The sequence below is a fragment of the Epinephelus moara genome, chromosome 15 (assembly GCF_006386435.1).
Source record: "Epinephelus moara isolate mb chromosome 15, YSFRI_EMoa_1.0, whole genome shotgun sequence".
NCBI classification, from domain to species: Eukaryota; Metazoa; Chordata; class Actinopteri; order Perciformes; family Serranidae; genus Epinephelus; species Epinephelus moara.
Window position 1 is genome coordinate 14,005,393 of NC_065520.1, and position 22,947 is coordinate 14,028,339.

The 22,947-nt window shown below is 45.1% G+C and overlaps 1 protein-coding gene across 2 annotated transcripts in view; it reads left to right on the plus strand.

Annotated features, from left to right (window-relative positions):
- pard3ba (par-3 family cell polarity regulator beta a) overlaps positions 1-22,947 on the plus strand; it is a 206,772-nt gene that overhangs the window by 130,444 nt on the left and 53,381 nt on the right. For both annotated transcript variants that reach the window (XM_050063013.1, XM_050063014.1), the window contains 2 exons: positions 18,019-18,126; positions 19,887-20,177. In XM_050063013.1, coding sequence (XP_049918970.1) covers positions 18,019-18,126; positions 19,887-20,177 — 399 coding nt within the window. The remainder of the gene's footprint in view (positions 1-18,018; positions 18,127-19,886; positions 20,178-22,947) is intronic.

Sequence of the window (22,947 nt, forward strand, 5' to 3'; positions counted from 1 at the left end):
CCTGGTCTGGTTGCCAAGGATACATTGACGCTACATTAAAACGACATTGAATTTTGGTTTCCCATTGAATGTACTTACCATAAAACTTCAGTTAAAAGCCTGGTTTGGCTGCACATTTTGACAAATAAAAGCCTGTCTCAATTAGAGGCCTGGTCTGGTTGCCAAGGATAGAGGTTCTTCGGATGTATAAAAGTGGGGTGTTGGCTACCTCACATTATGTGTCCATTTCTCAGTTACCCTGTAAGCTATTCATATTCCTTTATTCCTTTATTTAATTGTATTTCCCCGTGTTTACTGAGCAACAGTTTTGTGTAAACAGAATTAAAGGCCTGTCTCATAAAGAGGCCTGTCCCTAATATAGGCCCATTGATTTCAGTAATTTAAGCAAATATGTGACTTACGTAAGGTTACGTTAAAACTATGTTGAGTTTTGGAACAGTGGTCTCCTCGGTGTGTTTTTGTGACCCATCCACCTCACTTCCTGCCCACCCAATGCCACATACCTTGCTCTTTATGCTACTTCAGTTGCTCTCCGGGTCAGATTTTGACGCCCTGGCTACGTAGGCTCTGCGTAGACACGTACTTGCACTTTCCCAACTCAACACAGTGGCATAAAAACCCCACCGCTAACTAGTGTTTTATTGGTGTCATTGCAAAGCACTACGCCAGCACACAAGTACAAATACTCACAACGAAGCTAGGCTAGTGTGTGCTCTGCATAAAAGCCTACACACAACTATAAATCAGCCTTTGGTCAACAGGTTGCCTTTGACAAAGCATCGGCACATGATGACCTGGGAGTGAGAACGGGCTTACAGGGCTTAGAAGAAAATAAAAGTTAACATTTGGAGTTCCTTGACAATTCGACAAACTCTATCTGCTGATGCTGATCATGTTATATGATTGAAACCCTCTGATTTTTTAAGTTTAACCATCCTGTTCTCTCCTCTTTTTCATCACCAGGCTCTCAAAGCCCCGTCCGTATCCTGTCTCCCTGATTGCTAAATAACCCCAGACAAATGGCAGTGCCCTTCAGACCTTCCTCAGTAGAGGTTGACTGCTTGTCTTGTCTGTATTCAGCAGACAGCAGTGAAGTCTTTCCCTGTAACATAGCCTCAGGGGCTGCGCCACTGACAGACCGCAGAAAGACTAACACTGGAACTCGGGGCTGCTCTGCTGTTTTCTCTCAACACCGCTGCCACATCCGCATGCTCCTGTAGAACAAAGAGGACAGTCTGGTCAGGGGTTTCTGATGTCTTTATCAAAGAGCAGGTTTACATTACGCTTTCTCATTTTAATAAAACTTTCGCCAGCAATATTATTTTCTCAAAAAAGTACAGGATAGGATTCCCTGTGCTCTGCACCACATATTTTCACAAGTTTCTCTTCCCTGGGAAGTTGATGGTGGCGTTAATTCCAGTGTGTGCAGCTTATGCTTGAGCTCACACTTGGTCTTGTTTTTGTGCGGATTAGACATATTATGGTTTGATCCAACATGACTTAATCAGGAGGTCAGGGTTTGAAGGATATAGCTTGTGACTAACATCCTCTTGAATCATCAAGCGGGTGTCGCTCCCAAGTGACACTCAGCTAAATGGTGGAGCTGTGTGTATTTTTACGATGTTTATCCCTCATGTGACTCCATCTGCATCTTGAGAGCGTGTAACCAATCATCGGGTGTGTCATCGCTCAACTGCCCCTACCAGCCCCACTGGGCACTGACGCATCCCGTCTGTCCCCGCGTCCCATCACTCACTCAGTCAGTCAGGATCAATGTTGAGCTGTCGCTATCAGCACACGTCCCACTGTGACAGCACACCAACACCCCTCCGCCAATTTAAGGGACATGAAAGCTGGCGTTTTGAGCCGCTGTTTACAAATCCACATACAACATGATATATCCTCTCCCCCCCACACTCCTCTGTTTGCAGTGCTGGAGAAATCCGACAGGGAAGCAAGCCAATTAGCGCCGTCCGTTCCGCTTTTATCCTATCGCAGAGCAGCAGGATGTGCAGGGTTGAAAGGTAGTCACTGGTGGGCTGTACGCCACAGAGCCAAAGCCTTGTTGTCAAACTGCATGTTGATTTCTGATGGATTACTGCTCCCTTTCCTTGAACCCTTGCACCCTTCCTCTTTTAATGTCATGATGAGGCCCCTTTTTTTCTTTACTTCCCCTCTTTCCGACATCACGTCCTTCGTAATTTCCCTCTTCCCCCATCTCATCTCTCCATTTCCTTGAATGAAGTATTGATTTAAACGGGCTACATTAGAAAAAACGAGCTCTCCAGTCCCGCTTCAACTCACACAAGTTTGTGATTATCTATGATTAAGTGTGCTAATATGAGCTCTGTGAGGTCCCAGAGACCTCCTGCCAATTAATCAAGCACAAGGCGTGTTGTTCCTTGAATTCTTGTCTTTGTGAAGAGTCTGTTGTCTGTTCTCTTTCCTGTAAATGCTCAGCCTTAATGGCTGTCACTGCTTGGCAGACGTTAATCATCCAGTTTTTGTTTTGAGGTCTCACAACAGAAACTTCCTACGCTTGATATCCTATCGTGTCTAAGTTTAGGATGACATCCATGAAATCCATCCCCTTCAGCCGGCTTGGTCACCACAGAAACAATGGAGCCCATATATCAATAAGCGCCTGCACCTCCGTACTACTTCTTCTTTTTTTTTTTTTTACCACTGCTTCTCTCAGTTCGCACGTCACTTCCTCTCTTTGGTTTGCTGGATCACTGCTTCTCTCAGTTCGCACGTCACTTCCTCTCTTTGGTTTGCTGGATAGTCCATTTGCATTTCCCACTGTAAGCAAACCCCATCACGGTTCACTTGCAAGTAAACCAAGACCCCCAGTTTTCAAGTGGACAAGGGTTCGCTCGTTTGGTCCGCACCAGAGTTCGAATGAGCGTTCACACCACTCCAAATGAACCGAACTATCCTCGGAAGCCGACCAGGGTTCGTCTAAAGCGGACCAAATAGCGCCAGTGTAAATGCGACCTAAGTGACTCAGTTTTGAGCTTCAAAAACCCCCTTCAGCATTAATAACTACTGTTAGCTTGTTTAGCAGCATCAGCATGGCTAGTGGCGCTGAAGCAGTTCGACTGACTCAACGTGGCTACCTGGGGGGAGATTGGACGGTGGCCATTATGCACCGTAGCAACACCTCACCGTCACTGAGACGGCGTTACACGCAGTAATTGGTGAATTAGTAGTGCTGCTAGCTAACTGCCACGCACCCTGGTGCAGTGCAGAGCGGCCAACCAGTTGAGATAGGAGAGTGGGCAGTGGGCACCGTGTTGCCAAATGTTAGCGCAGCTAGCCGACTGTCAGCTAAGGCAACAGAAAATAAAATAAAAGGCGAAGCTAAATGGATAGTGCTTTGAAATGTGGTGCTAATGCTTACTGAGTCACTGGAGTCGGAGTATTGAAAGCAAAATTAACCAAAACTGAAATCCCTATTCTAAACATAGATACAGGCATGACAGGAATCAGTTAAGGAGGGAGGTCTGAGAGAGGATAAGACACACCATGAGTTTAGGAATTGTTTCTGTAATAGGAGAGTTTCCTGCTCCTACTACTTTTTCTATCTTTAAAAGGTAAGTTAAGAGAGGACAAGCAGTTAGGATGTATTCCTGTAATGAGGACCCTTTTTATTCTAACAAACCAGAAAAGTTTCCTTTGCGTCTGAAAATATTTTAGGGAGAGATCAGCTTGGTAATGGGCGTCTATAACTGCAAATGTAGAAGCTTTAGCTGGCTGTAGCACTAATCACTGAGTACGAAACACCTTTGCAGTGTCACAGACTGTGACTTTAAACCCAGCAGAGTGAGGAAAGGAAAGGAAGGAAGAATAGACAACTATATGAATGGGCCCTGGTTGTCAAAAGTGTTGGTAGGCATACCAAAATCCCTGTGACATGTTTGTGAGGGTGTCTTAGCAGTGACTCTAAGCTGCGACGGGGGTAAATTGGAGGTGCATTACCTAATCCCAGCGTCGGTTAATGCTCTGCAGGTGGATTTCTTTGATCCACCATCTCATCTGGCGTTTAAGGGCTGTTAGCTGCGCCGATATGGAATATGGAGTCTTCAAGAGTATTAATGTTAGTATTCTCTTTGGTAAAATATGCATAAGGCCATACATTTTGCACACAGGACAAACCTATCTCCTGTGGATAACGCTATCGCTCTCTCTCACTTCATCTCTATTCATCTCTTTATCTTTCCATAAATAATATATGCCAAACCACAAATCACTTTCTTTGCAACACTTGACATGTGTGAAGCACACGGCTGTGGCTTACTAATCAGGGCACGTTCCCAGGGACGGCGAGGCCGCGCAGACGTGCATTCATGCACTTGTACGTGTAAAACCTGTAAACGCCGGAATGATTGAAATGGAGACAGTAATCATGCAAATCCCGCGGAGGGTTAATGTTGCCTCTCTTATCTGCTGTTGGCTTTAACCTGCAATTAGAGGAACCCGGAGTTGTTTACGTATGTGTGAAGATGTACATTAAATACAGAGTGTGAATCAGATGTTCATTGTGTTTGTGCGTTTTCTCAAATTGTATTAGTCAGTCCTTTTCTGGAGTGATTATGGCTCTCAAGCTTATCTTGCCCTTACAATTCCTAAATGCAGTCCTCCTACCAAATCTCTCAACCCCCAGAATGTGCCGTAACATTGAAATACTGTTAACAGCGAGCAGTGAATCACCCTTCATAGAGAAAAGGTAGTCTTAAGATGACAGCTATTTCTTTTTTTCTCTTCATAATTCAGATTTGTGCCCAATTTGCTCCCTCCGAGACTCCCGCCGCCCTAAATATAAAAAGCTGCCAAGTATTTTTCCAGTCGTTGAAAATGAGCTTTCGCATAGCAGAGGCAGCTTCCTGTGCCCTCTATTGAGGCATAATTCTAATTTACAACTTTGCCATGGAGGCAAACAGACACGGGCGCTATCACCGTCGGCAGCCGCCGGAAAACAAATTAACTTTTTTCCCTCCGTTTTCTCCCCTCCATCCAGCGCGATGGGCAGCTTTCCTGAAATGATGTGCGGGTTTATTGGCGTTGATGTGAGCTGTCAGTCAAATATCAGAGGGATGGGGAATTGACGGCGGAGATGATGAGGAAATCCTCATGCATATATATCAGCTGATAAAGGGGCAGTCACAACAGGCCTCCCCGCCCCTCCCTCCCTCCCTCGCTCTCCATCTCTCTCTACATCACTCACGCTTCCCCTTGAAATCTCCCCCCTTCTCTTCTCGCACAGAAGGCTTTTATGTTCCTTGTCTTTCATGCCCTGGCTACACCTGCCTCTTCTTCAGCCACACCGTTTGGCTCTCTCTTATTTACAGCTCCGCTCCTCAGCAGGGAGAGGAGGGGGAGGGCGGGGATGCCGACTCACTCCTCTGCAGTTTGACCGTGACGTGGCTCCACCAGAGCAGTTGAAGAATTAATTGCTTTATTCATAGGCTTCAAACAGCTTGTTTACCCCCTCCTCTCCTGGAGTTTCCCTGGAAGTTTTGGAGGATTTCATTTTGGCACTCTTATTTTTAACTTCTTTCGTCCACAACGTTATCTATAGCCGTGGACGGAGGCATTACGTTCTCAGGCTTTCCCTCCTTCTATCCCTCCCCATCTCATTAACCTGGTATCTCAAAACACCTTAAGGGAATTTCTTCAAATTTGGCTCAGATTTCGATGTGGACTCAACCATGAACCGATTAGATCTACGTGGTCAAAGGTCAAGGTCACTGTGACCTCTTCCGTCTCATTCTTGTACATATGATATACCTCAAGAACACCTTGAGGAATGACTCAGCTTTTTACGTCTGGAACCTCCTGTTTACAACAGGCTTGAGACACGCCTCCGTTGAGGACTTGACTCAGATTCTGGAGTTACTCTTTTATCCCGAAGCCTTCTTAAGGAATCTGATCCCGCTTGATTCAGCGGTGGGAACCTCTTGGGACCGCATGCCTCTGCTGACATCGACCCCAGCAGGATTCGAACCTGTGACCTGGAAGACGAGTGCTCTAACCACTATATGAGTGAGACCCCCAGGAAGACCTTGAGGGATTTTCTATATATTAAGAGCAAACGTCCACTTGGGCTCAAGAATCAACAGATCAGATTTTCATAGTCAAAGGTCAAAGTCACTGTGACCTTTCATACATCATATTCTCATGATCAGAATATCTCAAGAACACCTGAAAGGAATTTCTTCAAATTTGGCACCAACGTCCACTTCCAGTCAAGGATGAGCTGATTAGAATTTGGATCTCAAAGGTCAAGGTCATTGTGACCTTGCAGCCATCAAATTCTCGCGAATGTGATATTTCAAGAGGGCCTTGAGGGAATTTTCTCATATTTGGCACAAATGACCACTTGAACTCAGGTAATCAACAGATTAGAATTTGGTGGTCAAAGGTCAAAGTCACTGTGACCTTTCATCCATCTTATTACCATGAACACAATATCTCAAGAACACCTGAAGGGAATTTTTTCTAATTTGGCTCAAACATCCACTTTCAGTCAAGGATGAGCTTATTAGAATTTGGTGGTCAAAGGTCAAGGTCACTGTGACCTCCCAAGACATGTTTTGGGCCATATTTAAAAAAAAGTCATACCCTAATTATGACAAAATTTAACACAAAGTCTAATAGATAATATGATGAAGTGATATTACTTATCCAAAAGGCAAAGGTCAGCTTCATGGTGACATTATAAGGTTCTGCAGAAACCCTTTTCTGGCCATAAATCAACGCCATAACTCAGGAACAGAAGGAGAGACAATTGGTCAGATATTGAATTGTGTGTGTGAGGCATCCACGTTTTCACAAACATGATTGGAAACTCTAAGTGCATCTTGACTGGTTCATGGCGGCACACAACTGCGAGGTGGTAATTGTAGTTATTAATACTGATTTCCATCCTCTATTATGCAAGGAGCAATCTTCAGAAAGCTAATCACTCGGTAATGTCCTCTCGAGTTTTGCCTTTGGCTGTCACATTTTTCAAACGGCCCGGATCTCATTTAGAAAATTTTTATTTCTACCGGTAACGTCTGTGACTCATTCGAGCGAGGAACATGATACGCACATTTGTACAGTGAATTATTGCCTGTAAGGTAATTATCAAATGAGACAGTGAGCCGAGACTTCCATTTGTGTTGATCAGTTTCACGATCCATCAATTCCTATCGAGTTATGACATTTGAATTGACCCTGAGGGAGGGACGCTTTGAAGTGCAGACACATTCGTATCGGCCAGACAGCTCAGCGGCATTTCAGCGGCCGACTGCCCATCACTCACCGGCCAATTAAAGGTATTCATGTGGCCACAGGAAACAGTCATGACCAATTAGCATTTGATCTTACGTACTCACGCACACACATACACTCAAAGCATGAGGGCGCCAGGAAGCGATTACACCTCCAATGGCGGTTATGTCCTATTCAGTCATCTTCATGCCATGAGTGATGGATGGGCTTCCTCTGCCATTTAATGTCTAATGACACACACATGCAAGAACACACACACTTGTGTCTTTCCTTGCCTCCTCATCTCCCACTAAAACACACACAGAGCGTGACCTCTGCTTTCCAGACGGAGAAGGTTAAGTGTTTCTTGTCTGAGGATGTGCGGAGGGCCGGAGGAGCCAAGAGTCTAACCTTTCCCAGTCTGCCAATGGCTCTCATCTGGTGACCTAGCCTTTTCCCCAGCCTCCAGCTGGGAAAATGTTAAGAACTTTGAAAAAGCATTGCAGAGTTCACAGATTTTTCAGCAGTAAATACACCAACACTATGCGGTTATGGTGTCAAAACATTTTTCCACTCGCATTAAAAGCTCTAATTTTGCTGGATCCTAAACTATCTACATGAATTAAAATAATGTGTGTACTTTTTCGACTCTAAATGTGTTAAAAGGGTACTTAAGAGTTGTTGAAGTGGAGTTGTATGAGCTACTTATCTATAGTCAGTGTATTACTTACAGTAGATGTATGATAATGTCAACGATTAACACTGAGTTGAGGAGTTTTTAAAAGCAAGAACCTCAGTGCATCCTCCGTCATCAGTGCACCATGGTCAAAAGACAGGTGGTACTTCTTTTTCTTCCAGTCTTTTTCTTCTTCTTGGCTGTGCTCATCATGCGCCCTTCCCCCTCCCGTTAATCCCCACATTTAAAGCAGACCTTTTACCTTTTTACTCATGTGCGTTTCTTGTATTGTGGTATGACTCACCCCTGGTCTGCAGCAAAATGTATATTTAGCAACACATTCTCACTCTGACCTCGTCACATATCGACGTTTGGTCATGGACTTTCCATGGTGAACTATTATGCGCAAGGTACCTTGAGTGCGTTGAAGGGTAGTCGTTCTGGGACGTCGTGTCAACTTCTGCCTTTTACATGCATCGTCTGTTTTCAAAATTCACCTCCATTTTCACAGGAAATGTACAGTTTGCATGGTTTGGTGTGGGCAACAAAGCACATGGTTGAGTGTAGGAAAAAAGAACAGGGTTTGGCTTTACAATCTGGAAGTGAACACCGATCTCCCGGATGAAAGTTGTTGGACCCATCCACCACCCTTCCAGCCCGCCCTACTCGGACTTCCACCCCCTTAACTTTCATTGTTGTCCCGTCACATATCCCCCCTATGCCACCGGGCACTGTTAAACAATAACAGCGACCAGCAGACTTTAATGAATGGCCTATTTGTCAGTGTCTGATGCTGCAAGTCACTCACCAAATGCCGCTTTTCGACGACTTCGGAATGAGACCAGGTTTTAGCGACCTAACAAAAGGCCCACCCCGAATAGTCAATACCTTAAATTAAAATGTATGCTATACTGAGAATATTTTCACCACTTAACCTTGCTGTCAGACAGCCCCTTTCCCTTGGTGCCACATTTTCTCAACCCTAGAACTTCTGTATTCGTACGCATCTCTCTCTCTTTCAGCTTGTTTAGTCACTGCCTTCAAAAGTTCTTCCCTATCCTCTGGTTCAAGGTATCATCTGGTCTCCACAATGAACAGCATTTTGTCGCGTTTTTATCCTCCATAAACCACTCAAGGTCTGATCCAAACAGCCGGCCTGCAGTGTGTTGAACAGTTGCACTTATGTGTAGGAATACAGAAGTTCTACAGTTGAGAAAATGTAGTGCCAGAGGAAAGTCAAGCATTGAAAAATACTCTCATTCGTCCATTTAGACTGATACAGCCTTTTTTTAGGTAGGCCTTTTTTTTAGGTGGCTAAAATACGTTTTGCTGCTAACCCCCATCCACAGTAGGTAGGGTTAGGGTTAGGAGTTAGGGCTAGGGCTGGGACTAGATGGGTGGAGGAGTCACTGTACTTACCACCCGGTTGCTGATGCTGTTTTTGGACTGTATACACACACGCTCACACAGGCAAAACATCAGCCACCCTCCACAATGGCAGGGTGTGAGAATGAAGCGTGTAGCCCAGCGGTCTCGTTAAATATTAATGGCATCCCTGACAGAAGAGGCAAAGGGAAGAGGAAAGACAAGACAAATTGCCAGTGGCGACGGATTTTTTTTCTTCTCTTTTTCTTGTGGAATTGCTAAAATATACAAATCAGAATGCAAACGATTAAAGGGAAGCCCATATTTCAGCAGGCACCCCTGGACGGCACAGCACTCCCTCCCTCCTGCATCAGCTTGTTCTCTCCCATACTCGTCTGTCTACCTTTTATTCCTTGTTTTTCCTTTCTCCCATCCAGTCCTTCCCTATTCCCTTTCCTGGCACCTCCCTCCCTCCTCCCTCTATCACTCACTCTTTTGTCTGACTGAAGGATCAGTACTCTGGGGACTGGCCAGGCGTTGATTAAGAAGGGCTTTCCATATCTGCTCCGTGCTCCCGTGAGAACAACCTGCTGTGTATTCATACCTGCCTGTCTGCCTCCACCTTGTCTCCTCCAGGTGTTACATCAGAGTCATTTAAAAAGGGAATTAAACCGATTCCTCCCTTTTTGACCGTTATATATCAGTAGCGAGGCCCGTGCTTCCTCTGCAAATCATCTCATGCACTTGCTGTGCATGTCTCAGTTGAAGGAGTTTCAAGAATTGAATATCAAAATAAGAACTAACGGATGAATCCTCCTCTCGCATCTACCTCCCTACATTATTAATGTGTTCTAAGTGAGGCTGTTTTAACTGCGATTAGCATCGGGTGGATCTTCCTTAGCTGCAGTTTTATCTCTCACAGTCTCTCCGTCTTATTTTTAGTCCTGTGGCTGCTAATATCAGCCATTAATGGAAGCTGATTTGGGCCAAATTGCTGGTATGCGGCGCAGGGCATATGGAGAGGAAGTCAGATAAAAAGATTTAATTATGCCCAGTGGGGAAAACTCAGGACCTGCTGGCTGTTTTCATTATGAGATGGGGCTTTCTGCAGAGAGGCCAGGATTGGCTGATGGCGCCGTCAGTCACAGGAGGGGGGTTTCAGCGGCCCGGCTTGACCTTGTTGTTCGGTGACAGTCGACTTGTAGCCTGATCCCCAGTTCCACTAGGAAACCACACCAATTTTAAAGAGAGCTTGTTGTCTATTTTTTGCTGCGAATGTCATTCTGTCTATTTCAAGCCGGGAATATTTTCCGACTAGTCTCACCGTGAAGCAGCGCCGCGTTGCCAGAACAGGAGAAGGAGGCTCCGTGTTACATCACAACTCTCTGTAGTGTTAATCTCTCTCTGTGTGTCTCCCGTTTCTCTCTCCGTCTGCTCCTCGGTTTGTTTCTCTTTCACCCTCCCTCTATCCGTCTCCCTCTTTTCTCCCTTTTTTCTGCAAACTCCGCTGAGATGTGCGCGCTCCTCTCCAAATACATACAGAGCAATCTAATTACTGCGATAACATTTCTGCTTGGCTGATTAACTGTTCTCCCCGTGCCTCTGAACGCAGCTGCATTGCTTCTATATATTCCTAAGCTCCTTATTCCTCCCCAGCCGAGCTGCACTTTCACGGGAGCTTTGGCTCACCCATCCATCTCTCCTCTTTTCTCTCACTTCTTTTTTCTTCCTCTCTTTTCTTCTTATTCTTAGCGTCTCTCGTTTATTCTCCAAGGCAGATAGGCTATTTAGCCTGCTCTCACTTTCTCTGGCTTGCTCATTTAATTCTTTTTTTTATTTTTCTAACTTACTCATTCTTTTTCAGCTTTTCTCTTTTCTTTTTCAGACACGCTGCTTTTCTTCTTGCCTCTGTGTCTTACTTGCATTCATTTTCCAAGACAAATAGGATGTTTAGCCAGTTTTCTCACTTGGTCCGAGCTGTTTTCCACCTCCGTTTTCCTTTGAACACATTGAACCTGCTGCAAGAAATCTGTGTTCTGTTTAAAAGTGGTTTAACTTTTGAGCATGTTTTTATCACCTTAGAGATATTCTTAAGATAAGATGCACACCAAATTTCAGACACCAAGACTATCTTGCACGTGCCTACCTCCTTGTGAAGGTTACTTCTAAGTTAATATGAAAATCATGGCAAAAAACATCGACAGTTTTTCTTCAAAATATTTTTCCCTCGTCTACGATACCCATCATTATGTCTACGTCAAAGCCGCACCCACCTGCAACTGTGGTTAAACACACACAGGCTACAGTCACTAACATTAAGCTGGGCTCAAACCCAACGGAGGAGACATCTCTTTCACTGGCTGTGCTCGTCGTCGGGATGGCGAAAACATTCCATGGTAGGAAACATTTCAGCACGCTCCTTCCACCATGAAACCTCAAAGGATCCTCCTTGGGTGTCTTGGACTCGATGTAGGCTGCCACCTCTTCCTCAGGCTGCAAAGTTTCATCGCTTGACTCCTCCAAGTCAGTGACGAATGTGACGACGGGGTCAAAGTTTCGACCTGTGTCATTGACTTCTCATCTCCTCTCCATGTTCAACCAGCTTCTTCACAGAGGGCCCTTCATGTTCTGCTGTGCCGTCGTGTATTTCACTTTGTGTCGAGCTTTCGCTTGTGTGTGTTTGTGCCTCACCTCAAACACTGTATGGCAAGGTGTTCACGAGTTTCATCAAGTCTGCGAGCGTGTGAGCTCACACACGTGATGCACACATACACACACGTCAATTAAATACTTGTCCTGAAAACATTGCTTCCTCCACACACACACACACAGTGCCAGACAGCGTTCTCACGTCCCTCCTCATGCCGGCGATAACCACCCACCGACTCCCTGCTGCACCAGATAGGAAAGCTTATTAAGACTACGCACACTCAGCTCACACCGCACACCGTCGGAGTTGTTGTCACAATCGCAGAAAACAAAGCGCCGCTTATTTTGAGAGCGGAAACAAGGAGATGATTTCTTGAAAGATTTATGGAGAGAAGGCTGCCGTCACGCTGTTTTGTCTGCAGAGATGTTTAGTTTGTGGCTGCGGGACTGTGATGCAGTTTGAGAACATTAGGTGTTATAGTTAAGTTTGAGCTCTCCCTCCCTTCCTGAAGGGCTAATTGCACAGGTCAGGTTGGTGACATCAGCACACTGGCTAGCTGTGATCTCCGTGTTACATATAGAGCCTCATTAGAGCACGGCTAACTGAGCGCACGCACGCACGACGCCCCCTCCCCTCCCTCTCCGCCTCTCCTACAGTAATGAGAATGACAGTAGCTGTAGTAATTACAGTCAGTCCAGTTTCTTAGCAGGCGCTGGCTCTGTGGCGAGTTTCCTGTGCGACTGGCTGGCTGTCCAAATCAGAGTGTTGATTTTGTAAAGTGCAGTAGTCATCGCCGATGATGGCTGACTTGGGTTTGCAGATTCAGGCAAATGGAAAGAGGAGGAAGAAGAGGAGGAGTAAAGGCCACTGGCTGTGGATGTGCCATCTTTCTTAAGCATTTTTGGCTTCTGATCTGTAGCGCACGTGTATTTAGGGTGTGTCCATGTCCACTTTTGCTCGTTAAATGGCGCGTAATCTGGGCACAAAGTCTGGCGCAAGCAGTGAAACGGTTGTATTTAGTCCCTTAATTAATCATAGGTGTATTTTGGGTGTAACATGAACCAGCACACTTCATTTATAGTGACAAATATACTGTCAGGAAGTCTCATTCCCAGAGTTCAACGCCAACTGAACAGTCCACTGCCGTCTCCTCTCAGGACGCCGCGCTCACATAGGTGACGCCAGGGCGACAGCGGGAGTCGGCGGGCTAATGATGACAGCGACACACTAATAATGGTTCCCAGTAGCTCCTGTGACAGTGGGGGAGTGTATTAAATGGGACACCAGAGCAGCCTGACTCACCCAGACCCCCTACCTCCCCCTAATGAGAGTTTGATGGAGTGGTTGTGTAGGGAGATAATGCTAAGTTAATGAGATGTCCTATTCCATGAGACTGTTTGCAGTTCCCTACAGAGTGTGTGTCGCCGCGTTGATGTATATAGCTGTCTTCATGAGTGTGTGTGGCTGGTACCTGCGTTTGAGAGCAATATATTGGTTTCCAGATTGCTTGGGTTTATAGAGCTGTTTTTGTGTCCGTGAGTGTGTTCGTGCATTCGCTTACCTCCGCTTGTGCGTACAGTATAGTTCCGTCATTTAGTTCTTTATCCGGCAGCAGTCAACAGGAAATTAACTGTCAGGTTTCTGAAAGAGTGACGGAGCAGAAACTGTCCTAAGAAGAGACAGAATTAATAAACGAAACAAAGAGCGGAGAGCAAGTAATGAAAGAAAAATAGAGAGAGAGAGAAAAGGAAAGCAATGAGACGTCGTTAACAAACAGTTGGCTCGCCGCAGTGGGAAAAGATGGGAGTTTTGGCGATGAAGAAGGGATAAGATAATGGGAGAGCAGGGGGAAAAACACCTCCCTCATGGCAGGTACATGTCTCTAATTGGGAGTCCCACACCCATTCTGCATCCCCCCCTTCCCTTTTTCTTCCGTCTTCCTCCCAGACAATGCAGTGAGAAAAGGAGGCTTTCCTAATTAATGCAGATATAATGATGGGTCCAACTGTGGACCTCTGCCCCCTTTGAATGTTGATTAAGGCACTGTCTATGTGTGTGTGTGTGTGTGTGTGTGTGTAGGCGGGGTGAATCAGCCAGCTCAGCCAGATGAACCTGGGATTTTTGGATAATCATATATTTATGTGTAATATAATTATAAGTCTATTGATGCATACTTAGCTGAATGGCGCTGATATGTTTCTTTTATACAATGCTGAATTCTATATGCTTATCAGCGAGGTAATTGGTAGTCTGCTTTTGGCTCCTGCATAATGTGGGAGTGCTTAGAAAACCCAAATAGTTCCAAGGAGAAAAAAAAAGAATCTGCAGAGAAAAGAGGCTGCGGCAGCGCCCACACTGTTTCTGTGGCAAGTGATCTCTAGGAAGCAAAAGACATTACAGCAACAAGGGCTCAGTACCAGTCACCTGGAGACAAAATAAAGATGAAACAAGGATGTTGCAGATGAGAGATTTAAACTTCCGAAAATGGCTCAAAGATCAGGGTGAAACTGTAGATGCTGGTTTTGCTTGAAGAGACACAAGAAGTGGCGGAACAGCTGGACGAACCTTGATTGTTCGTCAACCAGAAAAAGGTCCGATACCAACAAGCTGAAGGGGACATATCCGGACGTACTTCGGTCAATAAATTGATTCCCCTCCTGTGCTTGCGTACTGGGACAAGTACAGTGGTTCAAGTAAATGGCCTAGCTGAACTATAACCCTAGCTCGACTTTAGTGTTTCAAACTGGGGGCGTTGAGCACCAAAGATGTGGGTATTTCCTAGACAGGGCGTTCTATTGAAAATACATTGTTGAGTTTTACTTTGGGAAGTGTAAGATCCAGTGTCTTTGGAGCTTTACCCATGCTAGGGACTTATTCGCTTGGCAACTGCTGTGGCCAGAGGCATTATGAGCTTGTGTATATGTAGTATTATCATGCGTATCAGTGATCCAGACACAAGTAGACAACCAAGAGCGTTCACACTTGTGTCTACCATGGGTCTCTGGGTAACTGACCACTTGTGTTCAGATTTGGTCTTTGCTATGTCACATATGCTAGAAGGTCTTTGTCCACAATCTTGCTAGCTTCTCGTTAGCATACTAGTCATGTTAGTGGTTGTGTTGGTACAGCTGGAGATATTGCCATCCATCCATCCATCCATCCATCCATCCATCCATTTTCACCCGCTTATCCGGGGCCGGGTTGCGGGGGCAGCAGGCCAAGCAAAGCGCCCCAGACATCCCTCTCCCCAGCAACGCTTTCCAGCTCCTCCTGGGTCTGCCCCGGGGCCTCCTACCAGTGGGACGTGCCCAGGACACCTCCAGCGGGAGGCGCCCAGTAGGCATCCTAGTCAGATGCCCGAACCACCTCAACTGGTCCCTTTCGATGCGAAGGAGCAGCGACTCTACTCCGAGCTCCCTGCGGATATCCGAGCTCCTCTCCCTATCTCTAAGGCAGAGCCCAGACACCCCATGGAGGAAGCTCATTTCCACCGCTTGTATCCGCCATCTCATTCTATCGGTTACTACCCAGAGCTCATGACCATAGGTGGTCATGGAGATATTGCAGTAAGCAGATTTCACCATGCCTCCTTCCATAGGGCGAAACAGTGGATGGTCTTGCAACACTTCATCCAACTTCTCGTGAGTACCTCCAAAAGTCATCAGAACAACCACCACGCCCTGCAATGATCATGTATTTACCTTTTATGTTCTTGTCACAGAGGCGTCAAGACATTAGTGTTGACGCTACAAAAGATATGTGGTCAAATGCATTCCAGACCACCTCGGCAAGTGGTTTGAGTGATTGGATCACAATGCGTCTTGATGGTCATTTATGTTTGTTTGAATTTGAAGCACAACTACTGCTACAACTTTGCGTTCGCTCTTGAACAACTGGTAGTCCACCACAAGCTTGGTGGTTTTGCTGATGTTGAGCTTGTGGTTGCACAAGGTGACGAAGCTCTATCAGTCCTTTGTAAGGCCACAGGGTACGTCTTTTACCAATTGGAAAATAAGAGATTGGGCGCTGGGTGCTTTCAAGGGTGCAGAGGCAGGTTGTATCTGACATTGCTAGGTGACTGTATAATAGACTACCTATTCGAGAAATCTCGATTTTAGAGCTTCTGCTTGGTGTTTGTTTCTTAAGTGTGCTAGACCCAAAATATTGTCTGTGGAACAGATGTAAAGCTCTGGGGATCCCTGCACTATACTGATGAACTTCTCTTCCATATTTCTGACCGAGATTGACACTTACAGGAGAAAGGAAAGATATCTTAAGGGTGTGATTGGTTGTTCCTGCCCACATGACATGCGATGTGTGTTGCTCCGCTTAGAAAGTTGAACTTTGTTTCTCAGAGCGCAGTGAAAACAGACGCTTTGGAATGGCTTGTGGGCCGGATGGTGCCTTCAAAGTCTTCACGACATATAATATAAAGGTCTGGACAGACATGGATGTAACATGTAACTTGACTGGCTGAAGCATTCAGCCACAAGGCAGTAATTCCAGTTCCAGTCGATACTCGTTCTCTGAGGTACCCTTATAAATGATCAGAACTTTGGTACTTAAGTTTGTAACATGTGAAGTCCACATCTTGCAGACTGAAGAAGTAGTCATGGTATTGTAGAGGGGATGTGTGTTTCCTGGGTGTGAATGTGATACGATTTTCTGGAATGAAGCAAAGTAAGACAGTGGAATGAACTGGCACCACCATTGTGTGGTGTGGAAAACATTTAATGTGGGTGTTTTGATGAGCGTTACACAGAACTAGGGTCACGCTAACAGGTGCGACACAACTGAGATCTCAATCAAGCACGGCATGCACACGAGAGGAGGTTTAATGTTAGATGGAAACATCTGTGTAGGTGGACTACCCATGTTCAGAGCTTTAAATAAAGCTCTTAAACGCAGGTCACAGACACAGAGTGACTGGATAATAAGATAATTTGATTATTTTACCTCTCTGTGCCTCCTTCACAGCAGAACATGAGCAATGTGAGTATCTGACCTGCTGTTGGCACTGTTAAAACACAAACAGGTATAAGTGAGGTGAGCAGATTAGCTGAAAACAACACTAATTGGTTTGCAGGATGGTGGCAGGCCAACATGGCATCCCTGTCCAGGTTTCACGGCGGCGCCGACGCTGCGCGCTGCTCTCGGCCAGGCCAGCGGGTTACCATGCAGGCCACGTATCAGCCTGTAGCAGTGATGAGAAGTGCCTCGCTGTTAATGAGATAAACACAGACATTAGATTGGCTCAGCAGGAACTCGGAGGGAAGGAGGGGGCGAGAGCAAAGAAGAAGTAGGTTGGTGGGTGAGACGGAGGAGGCGAGAGAGAGAGTTTGGAGAGGGTGAGAAAGACGATGAGGAGAGAGGGAGGAATATGAAATATTTAGAGGAAAAGGCTTGGTTAATTTCTTGAAAGTGTGAAGTGGAGTCATTATAACTCGGAACAGAGGTGACAAGTATATTTTGCCTGTAAAATGGGAGAACAAGAGCTCCAGAATGATAATGATGATGATGATGATGATGGTCGTTATGGTGGAGATGATAAGAAAAACAGAGCACGCTGTGGTGTAACAGCTATTTTATTGGACTAAATGTTAAAATATTCATGCTCCATATGCTGCGTGACAACTATACCCCTTCTTCATGTACCCACACACACCGACATCTGCACGCTGCGAGTTGTCAGTGCCTGCTGTGACATTATAACCATATCTATCATTAAGCAGTCTTTTCCCAGGCAGAGCCACTAATGAACGCGCAGGAGTGAGAATGAGTTTGGCTAGCAGTGTGAATGTGTGGATCAACATTTGGGAATGTGATGCAAGGTGGTGTGAGTGTGTGTGTGTGTGGTGTTTGCATGTTGTGAGAGTTAAAGAGCCTCTTTCATCAACGTGTGTGAGCTCTGTTGCCTGAGTGAAGTTTATTGTTTCATCATAAAAGTCTCCAAAAAGATTCCATTAAAGTGCATAAACCCTGGAAATGAAAGCACATTTGGCAGACTGTGATTGTTCAGGTGGTTTAAAACTCACCATGTTGCATCTGTGTGTCTTTCTGCAATGTCCAGGTTTGGGAAGAAGAAAGACGACAAGAGCAAAGATGCAGCCAAAGCCTCCAAGAACAAACTGGAAGCCCTAAGTGAAGAGGAGGACAGGGTTGCTGACCAACGAGATAGGTACGAATCCAACATCTCTGTGCTGGCAGGAAGTGCCGTAAAGGATTATTATCTTTTATATTTATTGTATTTATTACAAAGAACAGCAGGGCTAATGAGAAATTAACACAAATAAACAACGTGGCGAACAAACTGTAATAATGAATAACAATAAAAGAATAGTATGTGCCAATTAGCAAAATTAATGTTCTTTTTTCTTCCTGTTGTATTGTGCCCCAGACGGCTCTTGCCTTTTCATTATCTCTCACTCTAATGTTCTCCACATATACTACCCTCCACCATACCTATCAGTTCACTAGAGGTGGTACCTTGAAAACTTCTATTCCCTTATTTTTTCCTCTTATGTTCGATTTTTGTGAATTTTGGTGGGGTTGGGTTGCGTGGAACACACCAACTGTGACCCCTCAGATGGATTTATGCGATCATACCTATACGTATATTTCAGAAAATGCTAATTTAATGTGAATTGAATATTTGTTTAAAAAATATATGTGATGTGATAAGCCACTGGGACCAGCTGCAGACAGTCAGTCAGTACGTTTACACGCATGCAGTAGTCGAGCTAAGCTCATAGCTCGGCTAATCCGTCAAGTCGAACTTCTACACGTATACTCAGACAAGACGAGAAGTTTGACTTGACGGCTAATCCGTCAAATCGAACTTCTCATCTTGTCTGAGTATACGTGTAGAAGAGAAAATTGAATTTCTGACCAAGTACGTCTGACTCCGCCTTGATCGGCGGCGCTGTGTCCTTTTTGATATAGTGCGTATTGATCTAGTGCCAGTTCTTGTGCAGAAACTTTTTAAAATAAATCCGCATTTCCCGTTTTCCTACCATCCATAAACTTCAAAATGTTTAGCTCCTTTAGCTGTCGGAGCATGAATGTAGTTTCCTCGTCCGTCCAGAAGTGCGTCTTCTGCTTCTCGGTCGCTATGGTATTTGCTGCTACTTCATCTCCTTCTTCTTTCGGGAGAAAGCCGCAGAAAAAAAAGTGGTTCATGCGTAGAACGCCAAGTCTGACTCCAGTCGAGTTATCTAGGTGTGTTAGTCGAGCTATGGATAGTCCAATTTCAGTAGGACTAAGCTGTTTACGTGCATTTAAAAGTCCAGTTTCAGTCGGACTAAGCTGTTTACATGCATTTAAAAGTCCGGTTTCAGTCGGACTAAACTGTTTACGTGCATTTAAAAGTCTGGTTTCATTCGGGCTAAGCTGTTTACGTGCATTTAAAAGTCTGGTTTCATTCGGGCTAAGCTGTTTACATGCATTTAAAAGTCCAGTTTCACTCGGACTAAGCTGTTTACATGCATTTAAAAGTCCAGTTTCACTCGGACTAAGCCAATAATTCGATTTTCTCAAGCTGCATGTAAACATTCTGAGTGTGACTAACTTACCATAATGCAATTTCCGCTATGTCACCAGAAGTTGCACCCATATGTACATGTACATTTTTTTTACAGTGGCGCAGCCAGGACTGAGGTGCATAGGTGTGCTGGTTTTTAGCAGTTTAGAGTGAGAGTTATGGAAACAGAGAAAAGTGCCGAAAGAAACAGAGAGTTCAGTCGTAGTACAGTGTTATGATCAACACCTCACCTTGCAATCTGTGAGTCATCCCGATGCAGCAACACACACCCACCTGGTCCTCCAAACCAACTTCCTCGTGGAATGTGTTGCACAGCTGTTTCTCACATCACCAGAGAGAGAATATTCCTATTTCTCCCGTCCCGATGTGTAACTACTTCCTCCCCTCCTCTCTGACAGCTACTATCCGCAATACACCGAGATCCAGGCCGGCCACCTCACACCCGAGTCAGCCTCCTTCCCTGACGTGGAAGACGACGACAGTGACCCCAACTACGCCCGCATCAACAACTTCCGCCAGCCGCCCTCGCCCCAGCCATTTATCAGTCGCACACCCTCTCCTGCGGCGCTGACAGGGGGGGCTAACCCGCCTCAGGCCTCCTCCGAGGAGCTGGATGGGCTCTACGCTAAGGTCAACAAGTCCAGACCCCCGCCTGCTCTGCAGAACCAGCATCAAACACAGGCAGACAGGTGAGACAGGGAAGGGATGGGCTTATTTTTCTACACTTTCCACTTGACTTTATCTCGTAAGCATTGTAATACTTAAGTGTTTGCTTTTTTAGATGTGTTGCATTTGCATCTGTAGTTCCGTCTAGAAACACAAAGTTGTGCGAGTAGGTGTGTACGCACACAAGGTCACGCACCGTGGCTTGACCGGCATGACTGAGGGAGTATTTGCACACATCTACATTCATGTACTGCCAGGCCGGAAAATGCATAAAACATGAATGCATGCTTACACTGTAGTAACACCCTCATATGTGCACACACCCCCACATGCACTGATACAGTAACAGCATGCATGATTCATGTTACTCTTCTGTTTTGTTTGCATCATTTTGACCTCTGTAAATCTTTAAAATCACTAAAAACAGGATTTTACGTTTTCCATAAGATTCATAGCAATAGCTGGTTCAGATGAATCTACTGTGTACGTGGTTTGTTTGGGGTCATAAAACAGTGGGAAAGCCATACTGATGTGCACACACACAAATATACACAGGGTCCAGGTGCAGCAGAACACATCGCTAACAGCACAAGGTTGCCTCCACTCAGTCCTCTCTTCAATGTACTGTTGTTTGAATTTCAAGCTGCTGCACCCCACAGGTCACCAGCTGTATCCGTGATTGGTCACACTCGGCACTGTAATGTTTTTCAAGGCAGGTGCAATCACCAGTGGCCAGCTCTTGAAACGGATATAAATGCAGAATGAATATAACCGGAATTACTCATGATGCTCTAAGGTGTTCATGGGCGCCGTGTGATGAATAATATATGAATGCATAAATGGTGAAGTAACAAAGGGCGAGGACAGTGACATTTCTCTTATGGGCTCTTTCTTGGTTCTGGTTCTGAAATGAAAGGGTGACTACTACTGCTGTCTCCCAGCTTTAAGTAACAGCTACTGTATGTTACCTTTTCCATGGATTACAGATTTTTATTGCAAGACCGTACACAATTTTCTGGGTTGCCTCTAGCAGCCTGTGGACTGACTACAGCCCCTTTCCCAGAGCACAAAAACCCACTAGTACTTGCTAACATCTGGCTTTTATATATAATGGGAAAGGTTACAACTGGTATTTACACCCAGGTCAAATGACTCCGCAGTAGTCACGGGTATATATTGGCTCCAATCAGCAGTCATGGAAATACAGCACTCATGTGAACGTGCTAATTTTAGCCCTTTAACCGGCGTGATGCAATGATGCTCCATTACGAAATACCGTCCGTCTCCGCTCAAGAAGCGCTCAAACATCATTCCAAATTAGTCTGCACCGGGTTTGAAAGAGACACTGAATACGAAGAGTTATTAAAAAAAAAGAAGTAAAAAGTCTATTTCCTGTTTTTAGCGAGTTTTCCCGTGTTGAAAAAACCTGCGTACACATGCTAATTTGGGTGAAAAACAGGTGTACGATTTGTAAAGGATGTGGGATGAATTATCCTGGTTAGTCCAAAGGATGCAGTGTTTGTACGCTCCTGAATGCCTTGCCTCTTTTCAACTCCATTACAGCGCTAACAGTGCGCAACACTAGCAAACGTTAGCTAAGAAGTGGAGATGTCTAACGTCACTACACAACCGCTACCCACCACAACAGAGTCTACACCTGCTGTGTTTCCGTAATATACATTTTGTAGAGGCAGACTTTAACTCAAATTCAGCCACAGCAAGACCACTGATCGGCAAACTTTCTGTTGCTGCCGTTACACGGATTAGTCTCGCTAATCCAGCTTGCTGTGTTTGTGGGCTGGGGTCTGCATTGGCTGAATTGTAGTTTCAACAGCACCTGTGGTCCAAGCCACCCACTCTCCTCCCAGAGAAGTAGTGTCCTAGTGGTGGGAAGTGAGGCGGAGGGTCCATGGGCTGTGCTAGCGAGCTAATTTTTGTCATTTGTGGTCTGATATTGTGGTTTTAGTAGGCTAATGATAGCTAACAATAGTTTGTTTGCTATACCAGAGTAATTGCTAGCTAGTTAACATTGCAAAATACAGTCTTGTCTTGTCATCTCAGTCATCCAGACCCCAGGGTGGCTGGGAAATTGGCTAGCTTGCTGTTTGCTAATTACTTTAACAACTGCAGTTCACTTAATGGCCTAAGAGATGTATCACTATTAACAAGGATTTTCTGAAGGTTACATACAAGATCCACTTCTGATTAACAGTTAAGGAACCACAGTCCTTTCTAGACATTAATTAGGAGACAAAACTCCATCATTTGTAACACTTAGTGCAAATCCTTTGCTGTTAATAACAGTCTGAAGTCTCTGACAGACAGACGTCAGACCCGTCTTCACCACTGATGCTCTGCCAGGCCCTGCACCACCAAGATGCTCAGCAGACAGAGGTCATGTGACTGCTTTGGCCAGTCAAGAACATTATGTTTGGCCATAAAAACCTCCTTGGTTGCCTTGGCTGTATGTATGACATCATTGTTTTGCTGCATGACTCTGCACTGCTGACCTAGGAACAGCGTTATATTCTTCCATACGCCTCTCAAAACAGGAATTGTGGAGGCTGAAGTATTTTATGGGCAATTTAATGTAGAATGGAGGCAAAACTTATGATTTATTATAATATTTGGGTGTCAGAACTTTGAGTTTTCAGTGTAAGAAAAGGGTTAATACTTTCAGAAAGACGCTGCTTAACAGTGTTGTCATTCCGCCCATATAATGTGTTATTACAGCTGAAGTTTTTGAAACCTCAGAGTTTAACTTGCAGCCAGTTTTGTACGTGCGAGAGAAAA